A 13,757-nucleotide genomic window follows, 5' to 3' on the forward strand; every position below is an offset into this window, starting at 1 on the left:
GAGAGCTCACCATTTATAATCAGAAACTGAGGTACCTGCAAAAAAACTAAATCGCTCAAAGAAAGAAAAATATGGAAAGTATGGAAATTAGATCACATAAGTGAATTCAAATACAAAGAAGACAAACACAGACTTACGTCTTGAAGAGTGTTAATCATAATCAGTTGATTTGACAAGATTGTTCTGAGCTGTAAGGTGGAATTGGTCTCCTTCTTACCAATAGTAACCATCGCCATAACTCTTCAGTTTCTTGAACCCATATAAAAAGATATAGTTTCCATTACACATATTATGGCTGCTCACATCAAATTCAAGTTCCATGTTTAGCTTCCGAAAATCTTTTTCTCGCCAATCTCGCTTGATTGTATTATTTATGTAATTAATTAATATAGTGCAGGAAAAAATGAGCTGACCAGATTGAAAACAAAAAGAGCTGATGGTTTCATCAGTTCTAGGGTCTTCTTCTGGTGATAGTGATGAGGACTCAACAATCAAGACCAATACACTTATCCATCGATGCGGTGGCATAGCATTTTGGAAGTGGATTTAGTTTTGTGTGGTATCAAGCATCATGGTTAGATGAGATGAACCCTGGTATAACGTTCGTAAAAGATATTAGACAGTCATATGAAATGTTGAATTTAAATTTCAGGGAAACAAATAATCTTATTTGAAATTAGATTGCATACCTGCTCACTGATGAGGAGCAGTTTTAACCCAATAACCATGCCCCTTTCGCTGTGTTTCTTGCTTCCCATAGATGGATTAAACAGAAACGCAACTCCAATTCCGAGAAGCCAAGGGAGACATCGTTGAAAACTGAGCCATTGCAGCCTTTCCGGTGGATTCCATCGATATGGTTGCCATTTTCTATGTGGTTTTGTCGTTTGCGTGATGTTTGTGTGGAACAGAGATACAAATACGGATTAATATAAGCTGAGAAAGAAAGGGAGCTGGAACGCTTCCATTTCTTGAGTGAAAAAGAAGATTTAATGAGAAATAATGGTTGGAGGTCGACTTTAATGGTGAAAAACAGAGCTGTTGAGGGACGCCTGAGTTTCTCTGAGTAGAACGATGAAGGTGAAGTGTCGGAACCTGTTTCAAAGTCTTTGATGTGGATTATTGATTGGGCCAAAAGACATGCCTGTCCAAAACGTGGGTATGGGTTTATAAGGATTCAGATAATCAATGGATATGACATGTCAAAATAGGGATCTCTTATTGGATGATTTTTTAGTGCAACGTGGACAGTCTATGAGGAGCTCATATTTCCTTTTTTAGTATTGTTAGATATTCGGATTTGCAACATTGATTTTTTTTAAACAAGTTATCTCTAAGGGTTATATATAGATACTATTTTTTTAGCATAAAACTAATTTTTTTTGTCATGGACACACAATCATGCTTAAGAAACTTTGTCATATTAGATCCATACAAATATATCAAGGAATTAATAAGCTCACTTGAAAAGATATATATGGAAACGAAATTGAAGATCGTTATCCATAGATTATTTGGTATCTATGGAAAACTCGTAACGATTAATTGTTCCGAAGAATCACACGGGATTTAGTTGAGTTGATTAGACACGCAAAAATGAATGCCAAATATGATTTGACGCAAACTCAAAAACCTCAAGTAAGACTCAAACAGTACACTGAATATGGTTGAGTATGGATGGATGGAGCAGAAAATAAACAACTTTTAGGATTGAGAAACAAAGAAAATCGTATGTCTTCTTTGCACTTAGAATTGTAGGAGTTAATTTGGTCAATGGACACGATGCTTCAACACAAGAATTGCCAACATTTTGTAACATACTGCAAGGATATTATATCAATGATTCTAGACCCAAAAACATGGTCAAGTTTCTCCACGGAGCTAAGGGAGGTAGCATTGCTTCAAGAAAGATTTATGGACTTCAAAATTTTCCATATACCAAGCGTGCAAAATTGGACACCAGATGGTTTAGCTTAAATAGCATGTACTTTTCATTATAGTTTGATTTTTGTTGGTTGTTGTTTATTCCGATCTGGAATCCCAGACTATCTATAGTTTGGGTAATAGAATAGTTTTTCGACGTTAAAAAGCGGTATAAGCAAAATGCTAGTCTTGAAAACAAATGTAAGTACATTATTCAATAACACTATACTCAAAACATTTTTTCAGAATTCATCTATTTATATATGTATTCTCCAATTCCCTAATTCTGTTCATCTTGGTTTCATCGACAAAATTATTACTGACAATCTTCTTGTTTATAATTTTATAACAAAATAGGTTTTTTTTTTTATCAATTTTAACAAAAGATTAAAATATAAGTAAAAAAGTAAAAAAGGGAGGACACATGACATGACGAGACCGGAGCAAAGGTGAAAACCACGCCTTTCCTTTGGGCGTTACAGTTTTTTCTTCATTTCACTGTTTATTCTCAAAAATAAAATAACGAATATTTAAATAATCTGAAAATCATTGAAATTTTAAATTATTCTCACTCTCTCTTTCTTTCATGCTCTCTCTTGCAGTCGCAGGCAACTCAGAGCTCGAGATTCATCCTTTTCTTTTCTCTGTTCCACCGCCGACGATGCATAAGCCCTAGGCGTAGTTACGGCGGAAAAACAAGTACACTCTATATATAGAAACTTCTTTTTTTTGCTTCTTCTTTAGTGATTCGTACTGTTTCCTGGATCTAACGTTTTGCTTCTTTCTATCGTGATCCTCTCATAGCTAGTCGCTTGTGTGCTCGAGAATGCGAAACGCTTGTGAAAACACGGAAGCGAGAATCTAGGGAAGGCGAAAAGGTAGGGAAGCTAATGTCGGGTTCGAGAGTTTCGGATCTGCATCTCAAGAGAGAGCTGACTCAAATCAGGAAAGCTGGCCGCGTTCTGCGCGATCCTGGCACCACTTCCTCCTGGAGATCCCCTCTCAACTCCTCTAGATCCCTCGCTGCGGCGGTTGTGGATCCTCCGCCCAGCAGGATCTCGAGTCAGAACGGCAAGCTCCCGATTCGAGGAGAGAGTAGTAGTAACCGAGGCAAGGAGAAGAAAGTGTTCTTGTACAACTGGAAAACTCAGAGATCCTCCAGCGAGAAAAGCGGATTAGCTAAAAACGGCAAGGAAGAAGATGATGAATCTTCGTGGACTGAAGCTAGTGTCAACGACGACGATGATGTGAGTGATGCTAGGAAGGATGGCGATTCCAAGAGCGATTCGTATGGAATCCAATCGGCTTCGATGATATCCAGATGCAGAGACACGAATCTAGCGTCACAAGGCGTGTCGAAGATGAGGAAGAACAGTGTTGGTATCAAGAAGAAGAGCAAGAAGGAAAACTCCTCTCGTTTGGATTTTCTATCAAAATATCAACCTAGAAATGCTTTACCTCTAAGGAGAGGTGACACTGCTGAGTTATCAGACGATACGGAGGAACTCAGCAATGCGGAGGATCTAAGGAAGGTCGCTGGTAATGGTGGTGCTTCTCCTTTGCTTTTGAAGCTTAAGCACAAGAACTGGTCACGTTCTTCCTCTAATAAGCTGCTGAGAGCTACTAGAAAAGAGGATTCCTCGTGTACTTATAACAGCACGCCGGCTTTGTCCACCAGCTCGTACAACATGTATGCTGTTCGTAACCCAAGCAACGTTGGATCTTGGGATGGTACCACTACTTCGGTTAATGATGGTGATGATGAGTTGGATGATGATCACTTGGATTTACCAGGGAGGCAAGGCTGTGGGATTCCATGTTATTGGACCAAGAAGGCTATGAAACATAGAGGTGGATGTAGAAGCTGCTGCTCTCCGTCGTTTTCGGATACTTTGAGGAGAACGGGGAGTAGCATTTTGTGTGGGAGTCAATCGGTGTACCGTAGACATAGTCGACATTCTTCTGGAGGGTTTAGTAAACAGAAAATTGCTTCCAGGAGTGCTCAAGGTGTTTTGCCTTTGCTCACATACGGTGGTGATGGTAGAGGAGGGTCTTCTATTGGAACCGGGCTTAGTGACGACGAGCTTTCCACCAATTTCGGTGAGATTGATTTAGAGGCTCAGAGTAGATTAGACGGGAGGAGATGGTCTACTAGTTATAGGAGTCAAGATGGTTTGGAGGCTGCAGTGTTAGATGGCGAAGGAGAAGAAGGAAGTACACCGGAAAACATCAGAAGCTTCAGCCAAAAGTACAAACCAATGTTCTTTGATGAACTGATTGGGCAGAGTATAGTGGTTCAGTCGCTAATGAACGCTGTAAAAAGGAGTAGGATCGCTCCTGTTTATCTCTTCCAGGGTCCTAGGGGAACTGGGAAGACATCGACCGCAAGGATTTTTTCAGCCGCATTGAACTGTGTGGCCACTGAAGAAATGAAGCCTTGTGGGTACTGTAAAGAGTGCAATGACTTCATGACTGGTAAAAGTAGAGATTTTTGGGAACTTGATGGAGCTAATAAGAAGGGAGCTGATAAGGTTAGGTACCTTTTAAAAAACTTACCGACGATACTTCCACGGAGTTCCTCAACATACAAGGTTTTTGTGATAGATGAGTGTCATTTGCTGCCATCTAAGACGTGGCTGTCTTTTCTCAAGTTTCTTGAGAAACCTCTGCAGAAAGTTGTCTTCATATTTATAACGACAGACCTTGACAATGTTCCTCGGACCATTCAGTCAAGGTGCCAGAAGTTCCTCTTCGACAAACTCAAAGATGCAGACATAGTAGTGAGACTAAAGAAGATTGCTTCTGACGAAAATCTTGATGTGGAATCGCACGCGTTGGACCTGATTGCTATGAACGCGGATGGCTCACTTCGAGATGCTGAAACTATGTTGGAGCAGCTGAGTTTGCTGGGAAAACGTATCACTACTGGTCTAGTAAACGAGCTAGTAAGTTTTTCTAACTTGTCTATGTTTCTGTGTATTAGAAAAGGGTAAACCTACTAATGTAATTAATATGGCATTGATGTTTGTGTAGGTGGGTGTTGTTTCAGATGAAAAATTGCTAGAGCTCTTGGAATTAGCATTGTCATCTGATACGGCAGAGACAGTGAAACGAGCTAGAGAGTTATTGGACCTTGGAGCTGACCCAATAGTCTTGATGTCTCAACTTGCTAGTCTTATCATGGATATCATTGCTGGTACATACAAGGTCGTAGACGAAAAATACAGCGACGCCTTCCTTGATGGACGAAACTGTGAGTTACTAGCAAACTATTTAAAATCCATAGTGGTTAGAACTTTAGCTTATTGATGCATTATGATCTATTAGCTTGTTGAGAACATTCGATTTTTTCCTCAAATCAGAAGCAGACCCTTATTAGCCATTGTTTTGTGAGAGTAATGCTACGATGTGTCTTTGACCACTCAGTTTGATTTGAACTTTTTAGCTGATTGATTAATTTCTTGCTTCGTTTTTGTAGTGACTGAAGCGGATATGGAGGGACTAAAGCACGCTTTGAAACTTCTTTCTGAAGCTGAGAAGCAGCTTAGAGTTTCTAATGACCGTTCAACATGGTTCACAGCGACTTTGCTTCAGCTTGGGTCAATGCCTTCTCCTGGAACCACACATACAGGAAGTAGTAGAAGGCAAAGCTCTAGAGCGACTGATGATGACCCATCAAGCCTTTCTAGGGAAGTGATGGCATACAAACAGAGAATAGGAGGACTTCATTTTAGTAAGTCAGCATCCCCAGCTTCGATTAGAAAGAGGAGCGGAAATCACGAAGCCAAATCATTCTCCAGGGTTATCGATAACACCTGCTATAAATCCTCCTCATCTAGCCAAGTTCTAGAGAGCGAAGCCTCCATCTCCTCGCATGACAATAGCACCGCAAGCACCATGATGCTTACCCAAAGAGGTTCAGAGAAACTAAATGATATATGGAGAAAATGTATAGAAAGATGCCATTCCAAAACACTGAGGCAGCTGCTCTATACTCATGGGAAACTTATATCTATCAGTGAAGTTGAAGGTAAAAAACCTAAAAGTTACTTTCTTCTCTCACTTTTTCTTTCCTGCTGTGTTGAAAAGTTGTATATGACTTGCAGGCATCCTAGTTGCTTATCTCGCCTTTGGAGAAACAGATATCAAATCAAGAGCTGAAAGGTTTCTAAGCAGCATCACAAACTCGATGGAAATGGTATTAAGGCGAAGCGTAGAGGTCAGGATAATTCTCTTGCCCGAAACCGAGTTGCTCGTTGTCCCTCGGAAACTAGAAATGACCAACAGAGGTGGAGATCTGAATGCCATTACTGGTTTTAACGCTGCATCAGACGTAGGAGTTGGTAGCGGCGAAGAAAGCAGATCAAAAATCCCAATGCAAAGGATAGAATCCATAATCCGAGAACAAAGATTAGAGACCGCGTGGCTACAAACAGCTGATAAAGACACACCTGGATCTATAATAGGGATAAAACCCGAAAGGAACCAGATTCTACCTCAAGAAGACGCTTATCGCCAGCCTATCGTAGGTTCTCCTGCTATATCTTCTTCCGGATTAACTTCTCACCATTGGGTAGATGAGTTAAACAATGAAGTTAAGCTTTTGAAAATCGGTGAGAACGGTGAGCTTCAAGAGAATCTAACCGGTAAAAGAGGAGAGCATTGTCCTCTTTCCCCGAGCTTGCTTCATGATTCTAGCTTCGGACACAAGAAAGACAATCTGTAAGTTTTTCATGATCCTTGTTGTTCTATGCTAGCTACAAAAAGATGGTTATGTATGAACATTTTGGATTTGGTTTGTGCAGAGGAGGATACGAATCAGGACCAGGAACAAGAAGAGTTGGTTGTAATATGTTATTTTGTTGGAACACACACAAGACTCAAAAGAGTAACAAGGTATGTGGTCATTAATCAGAAACTGAACCTTCTTCCAATATATTGATTCGGTTTGTTTATCTCATTATGCGGATTTGATTTCGTAGAAACAGGGTAAGGGAACTCCTGTTCGTCCCCGAAGAATTCGAAAGAGAGGATTCTCTCTGTTTAATGGATGTGCTAAGCCAAGGAAGGCAGAAGGTAACTTTAGAAGATGAAGCTTTAGTTTCAAGAGTCATGAAAACAGAATTGTTCACTCAAACTCTAATTTTCTCATCTGTTATTCCACTTCCAGCATAGTTTTCCTTGAATACTATTTGATAATTGATGTCAAAGGATAGTTTTAATTTTATTCACTGTAAAGTTCATATCTTATTGAGTTTTATAGACTCTCCTTTTTGTGTTCTTTTTATAAAACTTAGAAAAATGTTACTATGAAATTTAATAAAATGTCAATCCTGAGCAGTGGTTAATATTTTTTTTCTGGTTTGTGTAGCATTTTTTTAACGAAAATTAAGTTAATGAACATCTGCCATTTTTTTTTTTGTTAATGGCATATACACGTAGATGATTTCTCTTCACCGTTGTACGTGATTTATGCAAGTGTCACGATTCTTTCTTCAATGAATAAATTGTTCTTTTCTCTGTGATGGAGTGATATTAGTCTATCGTCTAATATAAATAAGCAAACCTCTCTACAAAGATAACAGTGATCACTTTTGTTCTTCTTGCATTTGGTCTTACCCAAACTTCCAAACCGACTCTTAACCATCGCTTTTATCAACCAAACCAGATGGGAAGATCAAAGAATTACACCAAGAGACTGTTTATGAGTTTTATTAACACGATAGGACACCTACCACTATTCAGACATTTTTGTCTAACTAAATCTCATTCACTCATAAACTAACTAAATAACATTGACAGCTAATACTTATTACGCTAACTAAAATAAAGTGGGACCCTGTAACTTTCTTTTTCCTTTTCCCCTTTATACTTTTCTGTAATTTTCATAAATGAGATCTGATTCTTCCAAATTCATTTTTCCAGTGAAGTTATCTTTAATCATTGTATTTTTTATAAGCTATCTTTTGAGATATATGAAGGATACATGGCTGATGGTGGCGTAGTGATGGCGTATTCGACGGCAACATCAACGGTAGAGCGTTGGCGACTCTCGACTATGAACTACCATAAACATCTTCTTGTTACTCTGACTCATTATTGCCATGAATTAAGATTGAAAGCTATCATATCCGGGTAAAAATACATTAAAAAAAACAAGTTGAGAATGTAAAGAATCATGGAAAATAGGCGAGATATGCAGAGATTAGGGTTTCTGGTCGACAATGGCTAAGGAAGAAGATGAGGTTATTTTCGTAATTTTGCAATATTAATGAAAAAAAAAGAAAAACTGTGTGTACATTACATTCAAACTGTACTTGTGTACACTTAATTTTGTATTATACATCAAATACATCAAAGTGATTGTGTACACATTTTTGGCTCACCGTCATGTCTCTGCTCCGTTATATACGTTATCTTTAGTTTGATTGCTCCTTCTATGTACACGTGTACACGATATGGGGTGTACAAAATCACATTGTACAGAAAACAACAATCTTTTACATGGAAGAATGCTCTCATATTGAAACAAATCGATGAGACGAGATTTACGAAAAATATTTCACGGGCACACATGATTATGCATTGAAAGCTAGGGACTGTTTTAGTTACATGAAATTTATTGAAAGCTATTGAAATACTTTTTTGTAGCTAAAATAGTCCCTAAAATTTCTCAAATTTCTCAAAAAGAAGAAGAAAAAAGTGTTGATAATCAGATACAGAGAGGAGAGAGATAATACAAGTTACCAATTGTGGCACCATTTTAGTCACATGAATAATTTAATTGTGACCATCTTAGTCACCATCAATACCCTAAGATAGCACTAAAATTTTTTTTGTTACAAATAGACTCTAAGGATCAAAATGACCAAAATATTTTATTGAAGAGGTAAATATACATTAATACCCCTAGGGTTAACTAATCCAAACCTTACAGTTTAGAGTTAAGACCATGCGCAGCAAGGGTTTTAGTGAGGTTCATGGGCTCGAGTTCTAAGGGGCCGATGAATAAAAGAAAATAAAAAATGGGTTCGTTTTGATGAACTGGACCTTACGAGTGATATCGTATGAAGCGGGTTCAAGCCATGCGTCGTGTGTTGATTTGTTGAACGAAAGCGCGTAGAGGAGGAGGAAAGTTGGGCTTCCCCGTGTATCGACTCATTTGCTCTTCTCGACCAAAAAACTAGGGTTTCGTTGTGAGAGGCGATTTCTCGTGCGACGCCGTCTCCCGGAGGTTTTCTCGTTCTAATCGACGACGGAGTGTCTTCTCCACTTGCTCAGGTGAGTATCGAGTAGATTGAGGGTTGAATTGGGTCATTTTGTGGTCGAAACTCGAAACCGTTTTCTCGGATTTCAAATCAATTTGGGGCTTTCGAGTTTGGGATGTAAATCGATATCTGGGTTTCGAATAATTGCTGTAAATCGTCATGGTCGTTTCATTTAGGGTTCGTTTCTCTGAGATTTCAAATCGATAGAGGAATTTCGAGTTAGGGTTCTAAATTGATTCGGGGGTTTCGTTTAATAATTGTAAATCCTCAAGCAGGTTGATCGCCTCACTGCGGAGGTTTATAACCTCACGGTGCAAGTAGCTGACCTGGAGAAGCTCTGTTTCGAATAACCACCAAAGGTTAGACTCTATCTTAACTGAACTAGAACTACGCGTTTTGGTTGCTTCGTAGCTAGACGTTAACTAGAACTGAAGTAGGTTGAGTAGAGCTTTAAGTGATCTGAACTAGCTAGAGTATAACTCGTACTTGAATTTGCTTAATTATTCATTGTTGTGTTTGTTGGTTAAAGTTTAAAAATTGTTCGAGTTAAATAAACGTGATTTGATGTGTAATGAATGCTAACCGTGAATAAGTTATTGTGTATTTAAATTTAGTTGTTGTGTAATTAACTGTGGTTGTTGTTGTGTAATTAACCTAAGCGAAACTAGTTTAAAACATAGGGAATCCACTTATAAAAACACAAACAATCCACCCTTAAAAATCACTAAAACCTCTAAACATCAAACAAAACCAAAACAGAAAATGGACCATTTTTCCCTACACTCTCCCGGGTTTGTTAACCTGTTAGCCTCACAGAGCAGTCCACCACTAGACGTAGAATCTGCTGAGGCACCTGTTACCTCTCCCGGGTTAGTTAAACCAGTGGAAATGAGAAAGTGGTCAACCAAAGAAGACATTGTGCTGATCAGTGCTTGGTTGAACACCAGCAAGGATCCCATTGTCAGTAATGAACAGAAGTTAGGATCCTTTTGGAAGAGGATAAGGGAGTATTTCAATTCGAGTCCTCACCTCGTTGGCTCCCTTCCAAGACACTGGAGTCAATGTAAGCAGAGGTGGGGAAGGGTGAATGCGGAGGTCTGCAGGTTTGTGGGATGCCATGAAAGTGCGTTGAAGGAGCAATCGAGTGGCCAAACAGAGAATGATGTCATGAAGGCTGCGCATGACATCTTCTTCAATGACTATAATGTCAAGTTCACTCTTGAACATTGCTGGAGGGAACTTCGGTTCGATCAGAAATGGAAATCACACACTCAGCCGAAGGAGAAAAGTAAGGAAGGTGGTCCGCAAGTGGTGGCTGACGAGGAAGAGGTTAGGCCTCCGGGTGTTAAAGCTAGCAAAGCTGCCAAACGCAAGAAGCCAAACGAAGCAGCTTTTGATCGGATACAAACCATCCTACCTCAGAAAAACACACTTTCTGATCATGAAGTGGCTCTTAAGAATAAGCTAATCTCTGAAATGCTTTGATTTGGTTAGTGTATTAGCTTGTTTTTGTTTATTCAATCTGTTTTCCTTTCTTTGAGTAGTAGCAGTGTATTTGGTTAGTGTATTAGCTTGTTTATTGATTTTGTTCTCTTTTGTTTTGCAGGTCACGGGTTGGAAGGCCAGGGTGTTGCAGGTCACGGGTTGGAAGGTTGCGGGGTGTTGCAGGTAAAAGATTTTGTTTGTTTCTATATGTTATTTGCGGATACTTTAAGCCAAGGGTAGTAGGACTTTATGTCAGTTTTTAATCCCGGATGTAAACGGATGTACTATGTGTAGGACTTGATGTCTTTTGCTGTTGATTCACGGATGTAAAATATGTTGATTCACGGATGTAAAACAATGTCTCTCTCTATATAAACAATGTCTTTCAGTTTGGTTATAAAATGTGCATCACTTCTCTTCTCTATGTCTGTCTCTTATTATTACAACTGAGAAAAGCACACAAAGAAACTGTCTCACTTCTCTTCTCTTGTCTCTCTCTCGTTATCACCTCTCTTCTCTTCTCTTGTCTCTCTCTTCTCTTCTCTTGTCAACAAACTGTGGTAACAATCTGTAACAACAACCTTCAAGCAAGCTGATCGTGGTGCTCAAACATCAAACTTGAAGCTTCAAACTTCTCTCTTGTAGTAGTGAATTCAACAACAAACTTCAAGCTCCAAATCAAGGTAAGTGATAATGCAAAAAGATGATATAATGTGAAAAAATATAGCTTATGAAAAAATATGATAGAATAATGCAAAAAAAAATTAGATTTTGATAAAAGATGATATAATGTGAAAAAATATTTAGATTATGAAAAAAGATGATAGAATAATGAAAAAAAATATAGCTTATGAAAAAATATGATAGAATAATGCAAAAAAAAAATTAGATTTTGATAAAAGATGATATAATGTGAAAAAATATAGATTATGAAAAAAGATGATAGAATAATGGAAAAAAATTGATTTTGATAAAAAATGATACACTAATGAAAAAAAAAATTATGAAAAAATATAATAGAATTATAGAAATATGTACAATTGATTAAATTTTAGTTACAAATCCCCTTTTGTCATTTTAGGAAGAAAAAAAAACACTCAATGTCTTCCTCATCAAGTGATGAAGTTGATGAAGCTTTAGAAGAAATGGTCGACCAAGTAGTTGATAATTTCATCGACTCAGTGATTCATGCTCACCCCAACAAGCCGACGAGACGAGCTTATATCGAAAGAGATCGGGAACAAAGACACAATCAACTATGGAACGATTATTTCAAGGAAAATCCTACATACCCACCGGAAATGTTTAGAAGGCGTTTTCGAATGAACAAGCCATTGTTCCTTCGCATTGTCGAACATATAAGTAATGAAGTTCCATACTTTCAGCAAATACGAAATGCTTGCGGAAGGAACAGGCTATCTGCACTTCAAAAGTGTACGGCAGCTATACGTATGCTGGCATATGGTCAATCGGGAGATACATATGACGAATATCTCCGACTTGGTGACAGTACATCACGTTTATGTTTGGAAAATTTCACTAATGCAATAATACAATTGTTTGGAGATGAGTATCTACGAAGACCTACACCTGAGGATCTTCAACGATTACTCGATGTTGGAGAGGTACGCGGGTTTCCAGGGATGATAGACAACATCGATTGTATGCATTGGGAGTGGAAAAACTGCCCAACGGCTTGGAAATGTCAGTACACACGTGGTTCAGGAAAACCGACAATTATCTTAGAAGCCGTGGCATCACAAGATCTTTGGATATGGCACACATTTTTCGGATTACCAGGTACCCTCAACGATATCAATGTTCTTGATCGGTCACCAGTTTTTGATGACATTTTACAAGGTCGAGCACCTAAAGTTAAGTTCAAGGTCAACAACCACACTTATCGTATGGCCTACTACCTTACGGATGGAATTTATCCGAATTGGGCAACATTTATCCAATCCATCCCACTTCCTCAAGGTCCTAAAGCAAAGCTATTTGCTGAACGTCAAGAATCCACCAGAAAAGATGTCGAACGGGCTTTTGGAGTATTGCAATCGAGGTTTGCAATTGTTAAAAACACAGCTCTACTATGGGACAAGGAAAAGATAGGAAAGGTAATGAAAACTTGTGTCATATTGCACAATATGATAGTAGAGAACGAACGACACGGATACGCTCAAATTGATACATCTGAGTTCGAGTCAGGAGAGTCAAGCAGAAGTTCGAAGGTGAAAAGGAGAGAAAGTATCCATGTCGGTGATATGTTAGGCATTCGCAGAGAAGTTCGAGATACAGAGAAGCATGATCGTTTGAAAGCTGATTTAATAGAAAATATATGGCAAAAGTTTGGTAATGAAGATGAATAATGTTTGTATGTTTGTATGTTCTTGATTTATGTAATCTACTCTTAATGTATTGAATAAAAAGCTTTAAAATATTTATAATATATTTTAATATTTTATTCATGTATTCTCAATAATTTGATTTTTTTTTTTAAAATATAAATATTATTATTTTATTCCTATGAACTCCTTCTTCAGGTTCACTAATGCAGAAAACAATAGATACATGTTAATAACTATTCATGGACCCACAAAAAAATATTAAAAAATCCTTATGAACCCCAAGGGGGGGGGTTCACTAATGCTCTTGCTCTAAGAGCATCCGCAATGGAAATCTTTAAGTGGGAGTTCTTAGGGAAAAAATAATTAAATAATCAATGGACCCCACCAAAGCTAAGGATTCAATCCTTAAAATACCTAAATAAGGACTCTTTCTTAGTGAATCTTTGCACTATTTGCGGGTCCCCACGACTACGTGGCGGCCCGTGAATGGTCATCTTTTTTTAAAAAAAAAATCCAAAATATCCAGGATTAATCTGAAATGTCATTGTCGCTAAGGACTCCAATGAATCTTACCGTTGCGCATGCTCTAAGGGGTGGAGATTTAGGATTGAGGTTTAAAATTTTATAAAATTAAAAGTAAGTATTAAAATTTTGAAAATAAAAATTTTAAAAATAGTTTCAAAAATTATTTTCGAATTACAAAAAAAAAATTTCAAAAAAAATTTCAAAAAAC

The 13,757-nt window shown here is 38.0% G+C and overlaps 3 protein-coding genes across 5 annotated transcripts; all 3 read left to right on the plus strand.

The window, feature by feature from the left end:
* The first annotated feature begins 2,412 nt into the window (after nucleotides 1–2,412).
* Nucleotides 2,413–7,273, plus strand: LOC106410723 (protein STICHEL). Of its 3 annotated transcripts, none has more exons than XM_013851297.3 (7): nucleotides 2,413–2,622; nucleotides 2,728–4,868; nucleotides 4,957–5,176; nucleotides 5,402–5,953; nucleotides 6,030–6,645; nucleotides 6,729–6,819; nucleotides 6,906–7,273. In XM_013851297.3, the coding sequence occupies exons 2-7, from the start codon at nucleotides 2,814–2,816 to the stop codon at nucleotides 7,014–7,016; spliced, it is 3,645 nt and encodes a 1,214-aa protein (XP_013706751.1). In that variant the 5' UTR covers nucleotides 2,413–2,622; nucleotides 2,728–2,813; the 3' UTR covers nucleotides 7,017–7,273. The 3 variants fall into 3 exon arrangements, with proteins under 3 accessions (XP_013706751.1, XP_013706754.1, XP_013706752.1); XM_013851300.3 differs by having other exon boundaries at nucleotides 6,912–7,273; XM_013851298.3 differs by having other exon boundaries at nucleotides 2,483–2,622; nucleotides 2,732–4,868.
* Nucleotides 7,274–9,953: 2,680 nt separating this feature from the next.
* On the plus strand, nucleotides 9,954–11,006 carry LOC106408106 (glutathione S-transferase T3-like). Its single transcript, XM_048764217.1, has 4 exons — nucleotides 9,954–10,637; nucleotides 10,686–10,749; nucleotides 10,798–10,859; nucleotides 10,971–11,006. The coding sequence occupies exons 1-4, from the start codon at nucleotides 9,954–9,956 to the stop codon at nucleotides 11,004–11,006; spliced, it is 846 nt and encodes a 281-aa protein (XP_048620174.1).
* Nucleotides 11,007–12,583: 1,577 nt separating this feature from the next.
* On the plus strand, nucleotides 12,584–13,045 carry LOC125590600. Its single transcript, XM_048764218.1, has one exon. It carries the CDS (start codon nucleotides 12,584–12,586, stop codon nucleotides 13,043–13,045), a length of 462 nt encoding a protein of 153 aa, XP_048620175.1.
* Nucleotides 13,046–13,757: the final 712 nt, after the last annotated feature.

This window comes from Brassica napus, chromosome C7, assembly GCF_020379485.1.
Source record: "Brassica napus cultivar Da-Ae chromosome C7, Da-Ae, whole genome shotgun sequence".
NCBI classification, from domain to species: Eukaryota; Viridiplantae; Streptophyta; class Magnoliopsida; order Brassicales; family Brassicaceae; genus Brassica; species Brassica napus.

Coding starts and splice junctions, on each gene's coding strand:
- LOC106410723 (XM_013851297.3), top strand. CDS start 2,814: ATGTCGGGTTCGAGAGTTTCGGATCTGCATCTCAAGAGAGAGCTGACT. Junction 4,869..4,956: donor CTGGTCTAGTAAACGAGCTA/GTAAGTTTTTCT, acceptor ATGTTTGTGTAG/GTGGGTGTTGTTTCAGATGA. Junction 5,177..5,401: donor CTTCCTTGATGGACGAAACT/GTGAGTTACTAG, acceptor TCGTTTTTGTAG/TGACTGAAGCGGATATGGAG.
- LOC106408106 (XM_048764217.1), top strand. CDS start 9,954: ATGGACCATTTTTCCCTACACTCTCCCGGGTTTGTTAACCTGTTAGCC. Junction 10,638..10,685: donor ACACACTTTCTGATCATGAA/GTGGCTCTTAAG, acceptor TGATTTGGTTAG/TGTATTAGCTTGTTTTTGTT. Junction 10,750..10,797: donor GAGTAGTAGCAGTGTATTTG/GTTAGTGTATTA, acceptor TTTGTTTTGCAG/GTCACGGGTTGGAAGGCCAG.
- LOC125590600 (XM_048764218.1), top strand. CDS start 12,584: ATGGCCTACTACCTTACGGATGGAATTTATCCGAATTGGGCAACATTT.